This window comes from Alternaria metachromatica (assembly GCF_023757995.1).
Source record: "Alternaria metachromatica strain BMP 0045 chromosome Unknown scaffold_14, whole genome shotgun sequence".
Classification (NCBI taxonomy): Eukaryota; Fungi; Ascomycota; class Dothideomycetes; order Pleosporales; family Pleosporaceae; genus Alternaria; species Alternaria metachromatica.
The window spans coordinates 467,120-484,168 of NW_026055505.1; the positions used below are offsets into that span (position 1 = coordinate 467,120).

Sequence of the window (17,049 nt, forward strand, 5' to 3'; positions counted from 1 at the left end):
CGGCATGATGCTGGCGGTCGAAAGAGGGGTGGAGTTCAATCGTTGCTCGTTGGGGTGCAACAGGTACGTCACAATCAGCGGACCGCGGGTCATGACTTAGAACCTGTGGTGGAGACGGCGGATCAGATACCAGAGCCTAGAGATCGACCCAACATGCGTCAGGAGAGAAAACATTGCGAACTACGTCAACATTGCTTCCACATTCGCCTGTGTCGATGTGTGGATGTGCCGATACTGGTACTCTTGTTCCTCCTTGAGATGGTCTTTAGCTAATATGAAGTAATAGTAATTAATCTTTATTAAGGCGGGTACTTTGATCTGTGCGGTGTAGTTGGCGTATCCGTATGAGATTTAAAAGCTGGACCAGTTTTTTTGGGTCGAAGACTGGGTAGTTGATGTCAATGTAGCTCTGAGGGTGAGGTACAAGATTCGCCCTCGTGCAGCCTACATCAAGATGAAAACAGACAAAGCTAGCATCCTGGCGTTGACGTAGGCTCCAGGGTGTTCAGGTTTTCCTAGGATGAGGTGCCACGACAAGGTACGCGAAGTGGATCAAACATGGAAGGCAAAGCTTGTTTTGAATGAGCGTGGGGTATGCTGACTACAAGTAACAAGAGCCTCGTGATGCATGCATGCCAGATTCGCGGGACGAATCTGCTTAAGCAAATGTGAAACGGCCTGCCCGTCTCATGCAAGAAAAGCCTGAACAGGTTTGCAGACTACATCAAGACAAAACTGTGCAAAGTGGTTGACCCAACGTTGACGTAGGCTCCAGGGTGTCCTGGTTTTCCTTGAACGAGGTGCTACCACGAGGTAGGCGAAATGGATCAAGCAGGCAAGACAAAGCAGGGTTTTAACGAGCGTGGGGTATATTGACTACAAACAGCAAGAACTATTCAATGAATGGAAATGAAACGACATCCAAAGATGTGGAGACCAGATCAAGTACAGAACAAATCGGAGATGGACCAAACATTCTCGTCGCTGCTCTCTTACCACACCAAGAGAGCCTTCCCAACGAAGATGTTACAAACGATGTTACCGAAAGGATAGACCCATGGATCAAGAAGCGTAAGGATAAGTGAAATCCCAGTAATCTTTGGCCTCTTCCCACTTGTCCTCGGCGTTTTCGAGGCACTCGACAAGGGGTTTGTTGCACATTGCCACCGTACCGTGGATCGCGAATTCGGCATCCGTCATGTGAGAGTCAGGTTGGATCGGGTCATGATGGTTGAAAGCGTCTCGGTTGCATCTCTTGATGCCACGCTCGATGATGGTAGACCTCATGGTAGGCGCAGGTTCATTGAGGTGCTGTGGCCATCCCGCGATGAATATATCTTGTTTGGCTAGGGCCTTCTTGCCGCATTCAATCAGAGCTTGGTTGCACTGAGAGTATCTGACGTCCGAAAGGGGAGTGCTTCCAATGGAGGATTGGACCGAGATGAGGGTGGGGTCAGAGCCGTACTGGACAACGCAGTCCATCATGTCATCATGAAGCACAAATTCGCTGTAGATTTGGTCCGATTTACGATCCGTTTTAACGGGGTCTTTGATGGCACCCCCGTACATGGTATCCATGGCATCGTCTTCGGCATCTTGGGTGTCTTGACGGACGGTCTTAGGAGCGTAAGGGGCGACAGAGACATGGACGTCAGACGCGGTGAGGACAGGTCCCTGAAGCAACAATATTAGACACAGACTACAGGGTAGTAGACAGGCAGGACAAACCTCGAGTGCCGTGGAGGGGATACGGGGGACCATGGCAGCGGTAGCCACAAGGCTACCGAATGCCACTACAAAATACCCGGATAGGATCATCGTAAGGCACAAACGAGTGGTATTACACAATATGGTTGAGATAGCAGAAAGTGTCAGGAATTGGAAACTGTTGAGATGGTAGAAGATCGAATCAGAATTGTGTGTTGTGAAAAACAATCCTCGCCCAGCTGGGATTGTCTTATATAGCGGTTGGTGCCCGCACACAATCCTCGGATTCGGAGACCCTTAGAACACACTAATTTGGACCCGATCGATATGTACTGCTCATTTCTGTAAGGGTTCATTTAACCTGCGCAGTCAAACCCACTATCAACGATCGCCCTGAGCGCGCCTGTCAGCCACTGAGGTCAAGCACAAGGCCGAGCGATCGTGGCCATTAGCCCGATCCCGCTGACCCTGAAATTTGCAGCGGTAATAAATCACGGATGGGAGTGTTTTTATGAAACCCGGACACTAGTTAGGGCGTTCGTCTGTCGCACTTGGATCATGGCACGACCTCAATGGAACTCCTTCGGATGAGGGGGTGGACTCTGGAAGACGCGAAGCAGTGTAATCACGAAAACTTTGAGGGACCACCTCAAGCAAACGAACGGGGAGAATATGAAAGCCACCGCAGTCTTCGACTTCACCAAACTATCTACGCAAGCTATTTGTGGGCTTTACCTTTCACTGTTGACAAGACTAAAGACAGGCTGCATGTTGAGGCTGGTCAGTTTGTCAGATGATGACCTTGAAGCTATTTCGAATTGCCACATTCCAAATCGTCAATGAAGACGTAGCTAGCGAGGTTGATACTTTCGATCCTGGACTTGTGCTGGTTCAACTTGTAAGGCTACGTAGACGATAATGCATTGGAAGTCCGAGGTGCAGTTTCCATGTCACTGTTCCCAGACAGACAAAATTTGGCCTAGAGCGTGCGCAGGTAGTTGGTTCACAAGATGGCACGGTTCGAAATGGACGTGCAATGACCACCGGAAATGAAGCATGGGGATGCGATGATGCATTGCAGCAATCTCAAGCTACGGGGCGTACTCTTCGTCTCGTGGTAAGACAGGTGTATGAACTTGCATCAGGTATCTTGGTATACGCTACTCTGTTCAGAGTAACGGCTAGATAGAAGAGGGTTCAGGAGCTGTTGAGGCATTGAGCAAAATTGCCGTCGTCAAACAAGTGTGTGACAGGGTCGAGGATAACAGACATTCGAACGAGGTGCGGGGATGGTCGACCTTTGGTTGTTGATCTTCGTGATGATCGTTTTGTGGAGTGTTAGGATACCATGGTCCAAACGATCTCACAGGCGTTGATATTAAATTATACTAAGCATATTTCTTTGAACTCATACTCCAACAAGACGAGAAGACAACGCATTAAATTGTACTTTGCGACAATCATCGGGATATTACTTCGACCACCCCCAGTGCTTCTGCCACCCTTGCTGTCCAATTAACAAATCGTCACCATGCGATTCTTCGCGTGGTTACTCACGACCTTCCATGTCTTCGATGTTGTCAAGGGCTCTGCGAGCGTTGCGTGGTCAAATACGACTTCAGGAGACGAATTCCTGTCAGCGCTCAACCCTAACTACGCCGCAAAAGACTGTAAGTTGAGTCCTTATTGTAATGATACCGGACCTACTGGCGACTACGATTGGCACAATGACTGCCCAGACTTTCCCAGGATTACCTATGAACTATGGATCACACATCGAGCCGTGGACACACCATTCTTGAGGAAGAATCTCAGACATTACGAACAACTCAAGATGAACCCATGGAAAATTGGACGCGACGAACTCACCTTTCCTGCCTATATGGCAAAGCGATACGCTCCCAACCTACCACCCAGTAGTATGCTCTGCGATGGCTTCGGAATGTGCAGAGTGAGTATTTCATTCCAACTTCGAATTCTGCTGTTGTTAACACCATAACTAGGCCCCAAGCTGTAAAGACATTGGAGAAAAGCTCCGACCTGAAGAACAACGCGCAGCCATGTTGTTCTTCGAATTCGTATCGGGTCTCGACCATTCCTTCCACATTACCAGCGAAGCTCTCCAGGATCATTGGCGGCATATTCTCGAAGACATCGATCAACTCACCCGGAGGTTCACGTATGCGGACGAACAACAAGAAGCGGCTATCAAGAAGGATGAGAAGAAGAAGAAAGCAATGGCCGCAATGGAGTTGGCTTTCGGAATCATTACAGCAGTTTTCGGGCTCATGTCCGCAGGCGCCAACATCGTGAACTTCAGGCCAGAGATCGTCAATAAATACATCAACGAGATGGCTGTGTTCAAGAATATGGGTACGAAGTGGCAGCGAACTCTGGAATGGGCGGGCGGCAAGACCAGGATTCCAGGCAGCTCAATAGCCAGGAAGCTGAAGTCTCGGAGACATCCGGAGGCGACAGACGGCGGTCCACGCCCGGATCCGTCAGGTTTCCTCAGGGATAAGACAATCGAGAACATCCAGAGTAAGTTCTGGCCTTCGACATGAAAGAGTGATCTAATATCAAGTAGAGCTGTGGACCATCACTAGCGGAGGTTATCTCGGGGTGCAAGGGTTGACCAAAGAGGTAGTCAAGAAGATCGACCATAAGAAGGATTTGTAAGTTGCGCATACTGTACATTCGACAGTGTAGGTCCTAACAGAAAGCAGGAAAGGATATGACAAGACTCTGGAAGCGGTGCGTGCAGAGCTAGTCGAACTCGATACCAACGATATCGACGAAGCCAGAGCCGGAATGCCAATCCTTGCGTTGGGCGGCAGAAGTCGCGATGGCAACAACATCGTCGACCTCTATGAGAAGGACTTTTTTTACGGCGCCAATGTCGACTTTCGAGCCTATGTCGACTTCGTGGTCGGCTTGAGGACTTATGCGACTATCATAAGCGCCTTGTGGAAAACGGAAGGCGTCTACGTCGTCGAGACCTGGACTAAAGAAGGCGGCGACTGCGACCAAGACAATCGTGGACCAGCCGAGAACAAGATCTGTCTTCGGGAACGTCCTAATATATCCTACTGGGTGTACGCAATGACAAATTACAAAGACAAGAAGAATCGTAGTCCACCCGGATGGGAGTACCTCACCAGTGAAGAGGGTTTCCACGGCCTCTTCGCTAGTGACGTGGTCCGAGCTGCTCTTTGGCGAGAAGAGGTCTATTGGCCTGAACGCGAGAAGGAGGAACGTGAACGGAATTCCACAGCTTCAGGCACCTGCCCATCAGACAACAACGATCGGCTGCAGGATACGCCGGCCCTGGAGCCGGTGAATCTGGACGGCAAGGGAAGTCCGGACACCAACGTCACGCACTCATCGGGCTCGAACTCTACTTTACCCCCGGGCGCGAGAAAGCGTCTGGACGACTATGGCAACGCCCCCGACGCTTTCGACATTGCGGTATGTCGCAGCTGGATGGGTGAAGCTATCTCCAGCACGAAGAGCACAGACCACAACAATGCGCCTTGCCTATGCGATCCCATCAACCCCATCTACGCAGCCTCGTGGGAAGCGCCCACGAACTGGACCATGGCAGCAACCAAGAAGTTCATCAAAGACAGCGGCTTGTACAACTTCGACAGCTTCGGAAAGAAGTGCCACGACTGTGACAGGATGGATGTAAGTTGGAAGGCACTGTTACAACTTGACGACGAGGAAGAGCCAGCGAAGCATATGAAGAAGGCTTGGCTTCACGACTGCGACCCGAATCATCACAAGGAACATGACTTGGGACCACCACAGCTTACCAATCCCAACTCGACAAGCTCATCATCCGTACCACCAGGTTGCGACCCAACGCAGGCACCAACACCCACCCGAGAGCCCATCATGCAAGTTACCACCCAGCTCCTCAACGAGGAGACGCGGTACCCGAAGAACACGCCCAAAAACATAACGTCGCAAGGCGCATGCAACGGGCCGTACTGCATCGTGGACGTCGTCTACGAAATCCGGGAGTCACACTACAACTACACCGTCGACTCCTCGGTCCGAAACGGCGAATACGGTTGCTATCCTGGCAACGACAAGTGCGTTGAACAGTCCGCGCACGATCTTTGCGACTTCCGCGATGACGATGACGACAGTGAAGAGGCTAAGGCCAAGGAAGACGCGGAATGGGACCGTGAAGAAGTCGGACCAGACGACGACGAGTATGAGGACTTCATCCAGGAGAACCCCAAAGGCAACGGCACAGCCCCAGGCAACGACAAGACCTCGACCGACGGCACGAACCCAAGCAACGACAAGGCCCAAAATGACGGCACAACTCCCGGCGACAACGGCGCTCCAGGCAACGGCACCTCCCCCGACAGCCAAGACAAGAAGAAACCCGACAACGAAGCCATGAAAGCCTTCAAAGCATGGCTCAAGATGAACGAGAAACGACAAGCATGTGTATGCGGCGGAAACGGCAAGAACGGCCGACACGGCATCCATTGTTTCCCAGGACCAGTCGCCACGAGAACCACTACGATCAAGGGCCGCATGAGCCAGACAGCTAATCCGTTGAGTCCTTTGGCTGCTACACCCACTGGAGCCGGAGGTGGAAGTGCGGCTGCAAGTGGGACTGGCAATGTAGTGACCAACGTTGTCGCCACGAGTGATGTGTGGGTCGACGCGCGAGAAATATCTGTTGAGATGCCGAGTCTGGGTACGCCTACTGAGACGGCGGTGTTCTTGACGGGTAGCTACGCTTCGATCGCTACGTATCCCGCGGCGGGTATGCACTGAGCTCTTTCGGATGCGGGCGGGTGGTGCTCCGGGTTAACGGCTGCTGAACAGGCCGGGAGTCTACATCGACGTTCGGTCACCTACTTTGCATGTTTCTATGTTGATGTAGGCTGCAGACCTGTTCGGGCTTTTCCTAGGTTGACGTTGGCGGAAGGTTTTGATTACGGCGTTCTTCTTTTATCGGTACTCTATAGTTCTCTGTTAATGGGGAGAGCTTGGGTACACTGCTTTTCGCGCGGGTCGGAGTCTGGGACTGGGCCGGAGTACTGGACTGAGATGGAGTGTGGCGCATGTTTGTTGACTTACTCTTGATACTGATCTCTTCTCCTTATCAATCGAGTTTGTCCTATATCTGCTTTGCACCATGATCACCGTACACATTGTGATGTTTTGGAGGTGATCGGAGACAATAACATTGCATTATATCGAGTGTTGGCGTTCAGATGGGCAACGATGGGGTAGCGTAATGCCACGAAAGAACCGGGCGATGGCTCCTCTTGCTGGGCCACCCGAGCATCTTGTGATCGCGATGCGTGACTGTAAACCTCGAGAGAGGATCTGTCATCAGTCGTAACATCCTGCTTGAAGTTTCCAGTACCACGGTTGCGTGGGGTAGACGAGGCACTCACGGCTTCCGAAATCCGTATCGAGTCAGTCCCCCGGGCGACTCCCGTAACACACACGAGATACACGATGACTGAATCCGCCCATTAAATAGTGGAAGGGATGAGAAAGAGGTCAGTCCCTCGGGAATGCGAGGTATTTACAATTCAAGCACTTGAAGTGGCCACCGAGCCCCACGGCTCAGTTTGTCGACACGTCGAGGCGGTCGTGCGAAAGGTGAATTCCAACAAAAAGGCGGTTTCCGATAAGAGCCTTGACCAAACCATCAGCCGTATCAAAAGGAAGCATTCCGCGCGAGGTTAGCAATCAGCCACCGCCGAGTGGCCACTCACGACTCCCGAAATCCACACCACAACCATCTACTCAAATCTCCTTGAACAAGCAATAGCGCCAACTCAAGAAAAGAAGTGCTCGCCTAGTTTTCATTCAGTCGATTAACAAGTCGAGCCGATCGAAAGAGGAATGCATGCGACAACAGATCCTCCTACATCTCTCTAGACTCTTCAGATGAGCCAGATGAACCGCAGTCAAACATAGGAGCTAAGAATATCTCGCGCGAGGTAGCAATAAGATGAAAGTGGTGGTGTCTATCAAGCTGACCATTATGCCATGCCATGCCATGCAATAGAAGTAATATGAAACGCCCCAGCACTTGGCGACGTTTGATCCAAACGACTGGAAAAAGAAGAAGAGATGAAACCTTTGACCAGCAAAAGGGCTGAGCGCGACAAGTAGCAAACCAGAAGAAAGTAGAGGGTATCATCGCTGTCGTGTATGCGCGAGGTATGGAAATGAAGAAGAAAACATTACCGAGAAAGATGCGAACACACCAGAACGCCAGAAAATGCCGAGAGTAGAGAAACGCCATTCTTACGCTCTTGACGGGAGTGAATTCAGTCATCCGTAGCATTCATCTTCCCCATCTCCAACCCCACCTCATCAGTCTTCATCCTCTCCCCATCAGGCCCCCTCCTCCCACCGCCCACAAACCCCCAAAGCCCAATCGCCGCAACACCCCAAGCTACAACCACAAAAGGAACCATAACCGCCCTTCCAGCGATCTCAACCCCGCATTGCATGCCATAGTCTTCCCGTACCATACCCGCACCTTCAACACCCGCGAGTTCGCAGGACCAGGTTTCGAGATCAAAGGTACCGAAGTTGTAGCGGAAGAAGGCCGGGGATTGTTGGGTGGAGGGGGAGGTGGAGGCAGTGTCGTTCATGCGTGAGGCGCGAAAGTTGACGAAGCCTTCGCGGAAGTGGGAGGTGTTTTTGTGGGTTACGTAGATGGAGACGAGGGCGAAGAGGACGAGGATGGCGTTGGTGATGTGGAGGAACATTATGTTGCGACGGAAGGCGTAGGATTGCGTCTGTATAGATGTCAGATGAAAGCAGTCTTTCGTCTTGTGTAGGAGTAGACGTACCCTGTTGCCCTTTTTCCAATCTGTTGCGACGAATCCTAGGTGTGCGGCGGCTAGACATATGCTGACCGTGCCGGCGATGATGGCTAGTTTTGCTGGTACTGCATATAGCATCCGTGGTAGAGCAGCCATGATGATGGATTCGCCGGGGTCGCCATTCCTTCTTGTCGTCTGGTATTCAAATCCGGTCATGCGATTGTCCTCGATGAAGCTGTAAGTTAATGCCTTGAGGGCAATGACCGGGACCGCGATGATGAGTAGTACAGAGAGGGAGATGCTGTACAGCAGCCTCGCTATACGGTGGTGCGGACATGAGCTGGTATTGAGCGGCTGGTTGAAGACCGGTGGGTCGTCCTCCTTGACCTGCTTGGTTTGAAATAGCGAGGTAACTTTGTCGGCTGCCGGTGGCAGGGTGAATTTCACTTTTGTCATCTTGGCGGTAACCACGTTTCGACCCTTCACAGAAGGACGAAGCAGAGAAAGGAAAGTATGCTACGAGCGAGAGTATTGGGCGTTGGTTGACTGATGTCAAGGAGACTCAAGATTAACATAGCATCTGTTCACCGCCGAGACATTGGTCCCAAGAGACGCATGCTTGGATAGTCGCCCGTACCGCATCTACTCCTACCATATGATGTCGGCTGAGAGAATATCGGCCTGTCAATGCTATCCTACCGGCATAGGGCTGCTTCGTGGCAGCTGTCAAGGATTCGCTTGAACGGTCCAGTACATTTCCGGCCTGTTGTAGATGAATCGCAATGCAACTGACAGGTGTCAAACGGTCGGTTCATCGTGTATTGGTCGTCATGATGTGTCGCGACGGGAAGTGTGTGAGATGCGCAACGCGCACGCCCCACCCACTGCACCGATGATGGTTCTCGCACGTCGCAATATTACCGGCTATTATGTGTTAGAGATATCGCTTGGGTATTCGCGTAGTTCTCATGGCGATTGAAGCGGGTGTTGACAATATATCAAAGTCGATAGAGGTTGATCTGTCCATGGGTCGCATGGAACACGCATGGAATACCCAGCACGATGTGTCGATCCTCCGCATAACGATTTGCATCGAGAAGACGCGTCCTGTATCTATAACTGTCCACGAGTTCAGTAATCGTCAGGCAGATGAGACGGTACAAACTGTAGGCTATAGTGAGAGGGTCTATGGAGAGTTTCAGTCGAGGGCGACGCTGTGGCGAGCAGACTCTTGATGTTGCTAAAGATCGGTATAGTGTGTATTGCGCATTTTGCGCTGCGCGCATAGCATGTGAAAGCAGAGTGGGGAGTCGGCCGTAGATGTGCGAGGTGAAGAGAAGAGTGTGGTGGCAGTGGTGAAGGATGGTGAGCGGCGGTGATGTCAGACCCTGGGCGCTAAATGTCGAGGAGTCGCGATCAGCCGTCGACGCGTCCACGAGACATTTCAACCAACAACAACAAGTTCCCTTTACAACCCACCATGGCCTTCACAGCGCTCAACAACAAGCCATCGGCACCCATCGTACCCGTCCAAGCACCTGCAGCACCTGCACCATCTGCGCCTGCGCCTGCGCCGGTAGCAGCACCGACACCCGTACCCCATCCACAGGAAATTGATGTCGCTTTCGCTAGCAATCATGAGCTGCGCAAGCGCGTACACGCTGCGATAGGTATGCGACACCATTCTTAAAGCTGATATATGCTAACATGCGCCAAGATCAAAACCCAACACAAAGTACTCTTTTCCGCGACATTTCGACATACATCCTCAATCAAGCCTCGCAACCCGCCGCTGAGCCAGCGACAAAGAAGCGCAAGATCGAAGAGAGCGTTGCCCCGCAGAATGGCGCATCAAAAACAGGAGGCAGCCTCACGAGCACTTCGACGAAAGCATTCAAGACCTACCCAGCCGTCAGCGTCGCGATACCACAGCGAAAGAAGTTCACCCTCGAGCTACTCGACAAGAAGGATGGCGGCATAAGAGCCATTGGCACAAACGGCAACGTCGAATTTGCCATCGCGTGGAAGGACGTCGACCAGGTCTTCTGCCTGCCCATACCCGAGAAGGCGAAGAAACAACATCATTTCGTCATTATACCAGTGCACGGCGATGGAGTGGCGCCCGTGCCAGAAGAAATGAAGGGCTCACCGCCAGAGCCAATCGTATGGACCTTCGAGGAGGCGACAGGAAAGAACATCGTTGAAGGCGAAGACCCAGGGCCAACACCCATGGCTGAGGCGATACACCATTGCTTAATACAAGCCGGCACCGGAAAGGAGGTCATCTTCCCCGACGCTGATGAGTTTGCGAGCGCAGTACCAGAAAGCCACAGGAAGGGCGAGAAGGCATACCACGTCAAGGCGCACAGGGGAAGCAAGGAGGGTACGATATACTCACCCCCTACAGCATCGAACTACTGCTAACACACTTCAGGCTATCTATTCTTCACCTCCGTAGGCATCCTCTACGGCTTCAAGAAGCCCCTCGCATTCTTCGACTTCGCCTCTATAGAGAGCATATCCTACACCAATGTGCTGCGCAACACCTTCAACGTCGTCTTCACCACGCCCAACTCGGGCGACATTGAATTCAGCATGCTCGACCAAGCAGACTTCGCCGGCATAAACGAATACGTCCAGAAACACGGCTTGCAAGATGCTAGTCTGGCTGCGGACCGGCGCGCAAAGAAGCTCAATGTGAATAAGGTGGGCGGCAAGAAGGAGAACGGCGCAGCGGTCGAGGAGGCCGGTGGTGAGGAAGAGGAGAGCGAACTGCAGAAGGCGGAGAGGGAGTTGCAGGACCAGGAGGATGATGAGGAAGAGGATGATGACTTTGATCCTGGCAGTGAGGGCGAGAGCGAAGGCTCGGGGTCGGACAGCGAAGACGAGGATGGTGAGGGTGGTGGATATGAAGAGGGTGATACAGCGGAGGTCGAATACGATGAAGCGGACGATGACAAGATGGAAGACTAGGACTCATCCTTCAAGAGCGCCGTATTCAGAGTTATGGAAGTCGGGGTGGTAGACCAACAACGTACTACTTCGTACAGCCTTGCCTGTATTACATTCCTCCCACAGTCGCGTGATCGAGATGCTGCACTCCGCCAAGAACCATACTACGACCTCTCATCGCACCCAATGCACTCCAGCTAAAATACTGTGCCCCAGAATCTACCTCGGTTTGACCAAACACTTCCCTCGCACGACCGGCTCGATGACATTGCCTCAGCTCTCCCACCTACCCATCGCAACGCACATGAAATACTTCCGACTATCCATAGCATTTACCCGGCCGCATGCGCAGACACAACCCGCGACACCCACACGTCTACATCTCAGACGTCTCTGATTCTCCATTTGCTGAGTAGCCGGTGAACATGCTCATCCCGACCTAGGGGAAATGTAGTGCGTGCCACGTGGAAGACGAGAAGGGGTCACTGCCAGTGTTTGTCTAACGTGGTTTACAGGGCGGAAACGAGCCACTTGATCATGAAGATGCGCATGAAGCGATAGCTAAGCAGCTAAGCACGAAGACGATGATTATGTTGGCATGGCGCGGAAGGCTACTGATGCGAATATGAAAGGTGCTGGGACCCGAAGTCGTGCTGATATACGTATATCGAGTTCTACGCGAGTGTGCAAGAGTTATGGATGACAGATGAGAGAGATTGGGGTGAGTTGGAGAGCTGAGAGGCGTGTAAGGGAGCTCGAGTTTGTGGGAAAGAATGCCAGAAGCATCGAGGACGCAATACCTAGGTATGGCAGTCGCAAGCCACCACAACACGTGGTTCCGTCTTCAAGGGTAGGAACGTCACAACCTTCACGTGCGGATCATCTCACCTTGCCTCAAATCATATCGAGCGACATAACTCTCAACCTACCACGCACTTCGAGTTATCACTACTGGAAACCTAAACAATCTACACTACACCTCCTCACGATAACTGCCTACACAACGAACAACACCTACCTATACACGCGCACACGACACCAGACTCACACCAACCTACCACCCGCGCCGCCCCCAGTTTTGGTAGCAATGAGCATCCTCTTCCTAGCCTGCCTTCTAGCAATCTGTCTCCCAATCCTCTCGGTACAACTCCCCCGCCTATTCCCCCATCTCCAACCCTCCCGATCCTTCCCCCAACTCCAACTCCAACACTTCCGCTCAGACTCCACAGAAAACCGATCCCCGCTACACCAACGGCCACCATCCCTACGACGGCGCCTACGACCGCGAAGGCCAGCCCCAACGCCGCGAGGTGAAGAACAACAAGGGGGAGGGCAAGCGACGGACGGTGCGGATAGTGGAGCCAGATCAGAGGAGGGACAGGAGGACGAGGGAGGGGAGACGGGAACGGGGTCAGAGGAGATCCATCGACAGCCGGCGAAGGTGTTGAAAGTGGAGGTAGAAGGAAGAGGAAAGGGGAAGGAGAGGGCGGATGGAAGGGAGACGGGGAGGAAACCTTGGGATCCGCCGGTGAGGGGGATGGGGATGGGACGGAGGGGATTGGGGATGGGAGTGAGACTGGGGATGGGGAGTGAGGGGTTTGATGTGCCGAGTACGCCGCCGAAGAAGACGGGGAGGGAGATGGAAGCGAAGGGTGTTGCGATTCGACTGTTTCCTCCGGATGGGGAGGGCGGGTATACGTACGACCCAGAGCTGAAGGACGAGATGCCCGAATTGGATCGCGAAGCTACAACACGACCGACACATACGGCTCCTCGAGCCCCACAGGACGTTACCTACGAGGTTATCTCAGAATCTCCATCACAAAAGAAAAAAACCAAACGCAGACCCAGCGCCATGTCCGCCCTCTGGACATGCATCGCCATCCTAGCCTTCCTCCTCTTCATCCTACTCTTCGCAATCCTCATCGCACATTGTCTAGCCTGGTTTCTCGTATACAAGACCGAGGCCAGATTAGGAGAAGCACGGCGCGGCATCATGCAAGGTGGAGAGATGAGGTTATGCTTATGCGCAGCATAAGTGTGAAAAAATGAGATTCGCTATTGAATTGTAAATGAGCACACGCACCCGCTATAAACGCTAGAATGGAAATGGAAACATATTACTATCCAAGCACAGACTGCTTGTTGTGTAAGAGACGAGGGCTAACAGCATTCGTGGCGTTCGCCGTTCGCGGCTGGTGCATGACCCGTTCTTTCTAACAGCTCTTGTTCCTTCTGTGGCGACCGCGGCGGTGTGGACTTCTCGTCGTCCTTGCTCTCTAGCATCGAGTCAATGCCAAACTGGCCATTCTCATTGAACCCAGAGTTAGTCCTGCGAATCGCATCCGCCATAGCATGAGCCGCAACATTCGGCCGTTCAACCTGCCCAGCATGCTCCGGGTCCTCAGGCGGGTTAAACAACGCAGCCTCATGGTCGTCAAAGTCCTGACCAGGGTTGACAGTCTCATACTCCACCAACTTAACAATCCGATACATGCCAAACGCCAGCAGCGTACCCATCAGCGGCCCAAACCAGTAAATGTAATGATACCCCGGGAAGTTGTGAGTAGCAACGCAGGGACCGAAGCTCCTCGCAGGGTTCAGGCTGCCGCCGGTGAAGAACACGCCGACCATTTCTGCGACGAAAAGGGCGAGGCCGATGCCGATCGGGGCGAGGAAGGTGGCCTTGTGCTTCTCGGCTGCGAGCATGAAGATGGTGAAGACGAGGAGGGAGGTGAGGAACATTTCGAGGAAGACGCCGCGGGCGGCGGAGACGCCTGCGCCGAGGGTGGTGGAGACGTTGAGGGGGCCGGGGATGATGGCTTGGATTACGCCCGCGGCGGCCATGCCGGCGAGCATTTGGGAGACGAAGCAGAGGCAGGCTCGGATGGTTGGGACGGCGCCGATGAGCCAGAGGCCGAGGGTTACCTGTGGGTGTTGTTAGTTATCGTTTGCATGCGTTTGTTTGGGAAGGCTGGCTTACGGCAGGGTTGAAGAGTCCTCCGCTCACTCGAAAGAATACCCAGACATTCACCATCAAACTGAAGCCGAAGATCAGACTAATGTACAGCAGCACACTCGTATCTGGCGCCTGTGTAATACTGTTGTTGTCTTGTCCAGAGGTGACTCGGTTGCTGTATGTCGCCGCAGTGTTGGCTACACTCGTTCCTCCAAACGCAAAGAACAGAAACATGAACGTGCCGGCGAACTCTGCTGCAGCGGCAACAAGCTCATTACGCCACTTGTTAGGCATGAAGCTCTTTGCCTTTTGAGGCCGGTGGATATGAGTGGCATGGCTGTGAGGAGTGCCCTGAAGCCGCGATACGGACTCCTTCTTGTGCAACGGTAAGATGTTCTTGAGCGCCATCTCGACAGCCTAGACTGTGTAACAAGGTGACAGACTCGAGATAGTAAGTAGTGATAGTACTGGTATACCAAAACAGCGAGCTATACGCTACGCAAAGACAAAAAAAGGATGCCCAAAAGGCTGACAGTCAGACAGAGAAGGCAAGAACTGGATAGCAAAAGAGGAGTTCCAAGGTTGTGTAGCCCCCCCAGCGCTGAGAGCTAAACCCAAAAACTAAACTAAAGAAACCACCCAGCCTTTCCTTAACAGACATTGACGTCCTTTCTCCAAGCCCCGACGCCATAATAGTCGTGCGGCGGCGCTCGGGCGGGGGGCGTACTGACGTAGACCCGCGTTGCGTCCGTACTTGGGTTAACAAGTGAGACTGACGGTTCACCCGTGATGGCGTTCGATGGGCGTTACGGGCGTTCCAATAACGCAGCACGCACCGTCTCACATCTTTGCGATTACTGCGCGAGGGCCACGATCACGGTGTTCAGCACGTTCAAGCCACGGCAGGTCGGTAATCAGTAATCCCTGCGTTGAAACCCTTATCCCCGATCCATGGATTTTGCGGAGGGGGGTATCGGTGCATGATGCGGCGGCCCCTGCAATGTGAATGGCTGCGTGTTCGTGATGCTGTAGATCTGGCGTCGGGGAGGGGGCAGTTCAGATCGCCGGCTAGAAGCGAGCGCTAGACTGGATAAGGACGCAAGGGACTTGAGCTAGCAGGTGTGATGTCATGCGTAACTTTATTTCTCCAGATCTTCATCCCTTTGGCAGTCTGTGGGTTATGGGGGGCTGAGGCCGCTATGCGCGTTTCATCACAATCTCATCTCAACATGCAGAGGATCTACGGCTATCGAGAAGCGTGCTGTTCGCCTTGCGGCCCAGCGTCCTGATTCTTGCCCCATGAACACGATCGCAATGCGGGTAGGTACCAACGCCCTCGCCTATCCTATGAACCCACAAACGGAAACGTCTTCCATCATGATCGCTTCGCACCGTGCGCAGATTTTCCCAGCACCAGTCCAGTCGCTACCTACTTAGCACCCAGAAATATCCCCCCGAGCGGAGCGGTCTCCACTAACTGTAAGCGGCTCCGGGAGGATGTTGAGACACGGAAACGGATTAGCCCCGTCCCTGCGAACTTGTAATCGTGGAACGCTTCTGGTGCACCAGCGCGCGATGACGAGGGAAGGATCTGCAAGGAATGGGGGGTGGCTAACGTCGATCGAGGGGATTGGGATGGCAAGGCGGAGATGGGAGGGGGGCAGGTGAACTTTGGGATGGGTATTCAAGGTTTGGGGTGTGTTGTCACATGGGAAAGGGATGCAGTGATTGTGATGTGTTGATGTGTTCTGAGTTTATCAGTGGGAGTGGATTTGCAGTCAGTTCGCGGCGGCTGACTTTACAGATTTTCCAAGGTTGACGCCTGTTTCTCGATCAAGCATGCCCGTGGTGTTCCTCGGCTCCCTCGAAACTTCTCCTCACTACCGACTTCAGGGTCTACTTCTCTTTGTTCAGCGTCGTTTACGCCCACACGTGCTACACGTGCTTCGCGATCTTGTGCGATGCATTACAACATTCCCTGCTCGTTGTATTCGGATTGTCATTGCTTCCACTGCGTTATCTGGTTGTTGACGATCTTCTTGACTAACTTTCCCTCGGCCACCTGCACTCCGACCATCTTCATCAACGCATCTCCGCCTCTGGCTGCATGTATGCCTCACCTCCTGCATATTGCCGAACAGTGTCGAATCATGATCTCCGACATGGCGCCGTCGTCCCGGTCGTCCAAAGTCTTTTAGATCCTCGTCTGTGTATTCGGTATCGTCGATTTCGAGACTATCCCAATCGCTCAGTTCCTCCTCTTCAGGCTCTGCAATTGACGTGTCTGAACCATCTCCATCATCTGTAGGCATACATTGGTCCGCTTGACGCATTTTTTGACAAGCGAGTTCGGGGCTGCGAGTCGGACTAGATGGTGTGCTTGTAGTTTTGCGACACAGGCCCTGCATGATTGCTACTGATGCGTTGCAATGTATCGGGGGGTTAGAGGCAGCGAATGGGAAATTGGTCTTAGCAGTGTCGCTAGAATTCAAACAACGCATAATCATCAATATTTTTCACGCTGTGAAGTCTGCGAGGCAGCCATGATTGCTCTGTGAAGTAAGGAGACGAGACGTGGCTAAGCCACATACATGAGTTGTGTACGTGCAA

General features: G+C 52.8%; 5 protein-coding genes across 5 annotated transcripts; 2 read left to right on the forward strand and 3 right to left on the reverse strand.

Moving 5' to 3' along the window:
- Positions 1-1,062: 1,062 nt before the first annotated feature.
- Positions 1,063-1,761, reverse strand: J4E83_006468 (uncharacterized protein; the record flags this gene model as incomplete). The annotated part of the gene is made up of 2 exons (XM_049333380.1): positions 1,063-1,674; positions 1,729-1,761. The coding sequence occupies 2 exons, from the start codon at positions 1,759-1,761 to the stop codon at positions 1,063-1,065; spliced, it is 645 nt and encodes a 214-aa protein (XP_049187556.1).
- A 1,477-nt stretch (positions 1,762-3,238) lies between these two features.
- On the forward strand, positions 3,239-6,507 carry J4E83_006469 (uncharacterized protein; the record flags this gene model as incomplete). The annotated part of the gene is made up of 5 exons (XM_049333381.1): positions 3,239-3,377; positions 3,447-3,658; positions 3,711-4,248; positions 4,295-4,382; positions 4,434-6,507. The coding sequence occupies 5 exons, from the start codon at positions 3,239-3,241 to the stop codon at positions 6,505-6,507; spliced, it is 3,051 nt and encodes a 1,016-aa protein (XP_049187557.1).
- Positions 6,508-8,024: 1,517 nt separating this feature from the next.
- On the reverse strand, positions 8,025-8,984 carry J4E83_006470 (uncharacterized protein; the record flags this gene model as incomplete). The annotated part of the gene is made up of 1 exon (XM_049333382.1): positions 8,025-8,984. One exon carries the CDS (start codon positions 8,982-8,984, stop codon positions 8,025-8,027), a length of 960 nt encoding a protein of 319 aa, XP_049187558.1.
- Positions 8,985-10,008: 1,024 nt separating this feature from the next.
- Positions 10,009-11,501, forward strand: J4E83_006471 (uncharacterized protein; the record flags this gene model as incomplete). Its single annotated transcript, XM_049333383.1, has 3 exons — positions 10,009-10,198; positions 10,246-10,911; positions 10,963-11,501. The coding sequence occupies 3 exons, from the start codon at positions 10,009-10,011 to the stop codon at positions 11,499-11,501; spliced, it is 1,395 nt and encodes a 464-aa protein (XP_049187559.1).
- A 2,142-nt stretch (positions 11,502-13,643) lies between these two features.
- On the reverse strand, positions 13,644-14,847 carry J4E83_006472 (uncharacterized protein; the record flags this gene model as incomplete). Its single annotated transcript, XM_049333384.1, has 2 exons — positions 13,644-14,408; positions 14,464-14,847. 2 exons carry the CDS (start codon positions 14,845-14,847, stop codon positions 13,644-13,646), a joined length of 1,149 nt encoding a protein of 382 aa, XP_049187560.1.
- Between the last annotated feature and the right edge of the window lie 2,202 nt (positions 14,848-17,049).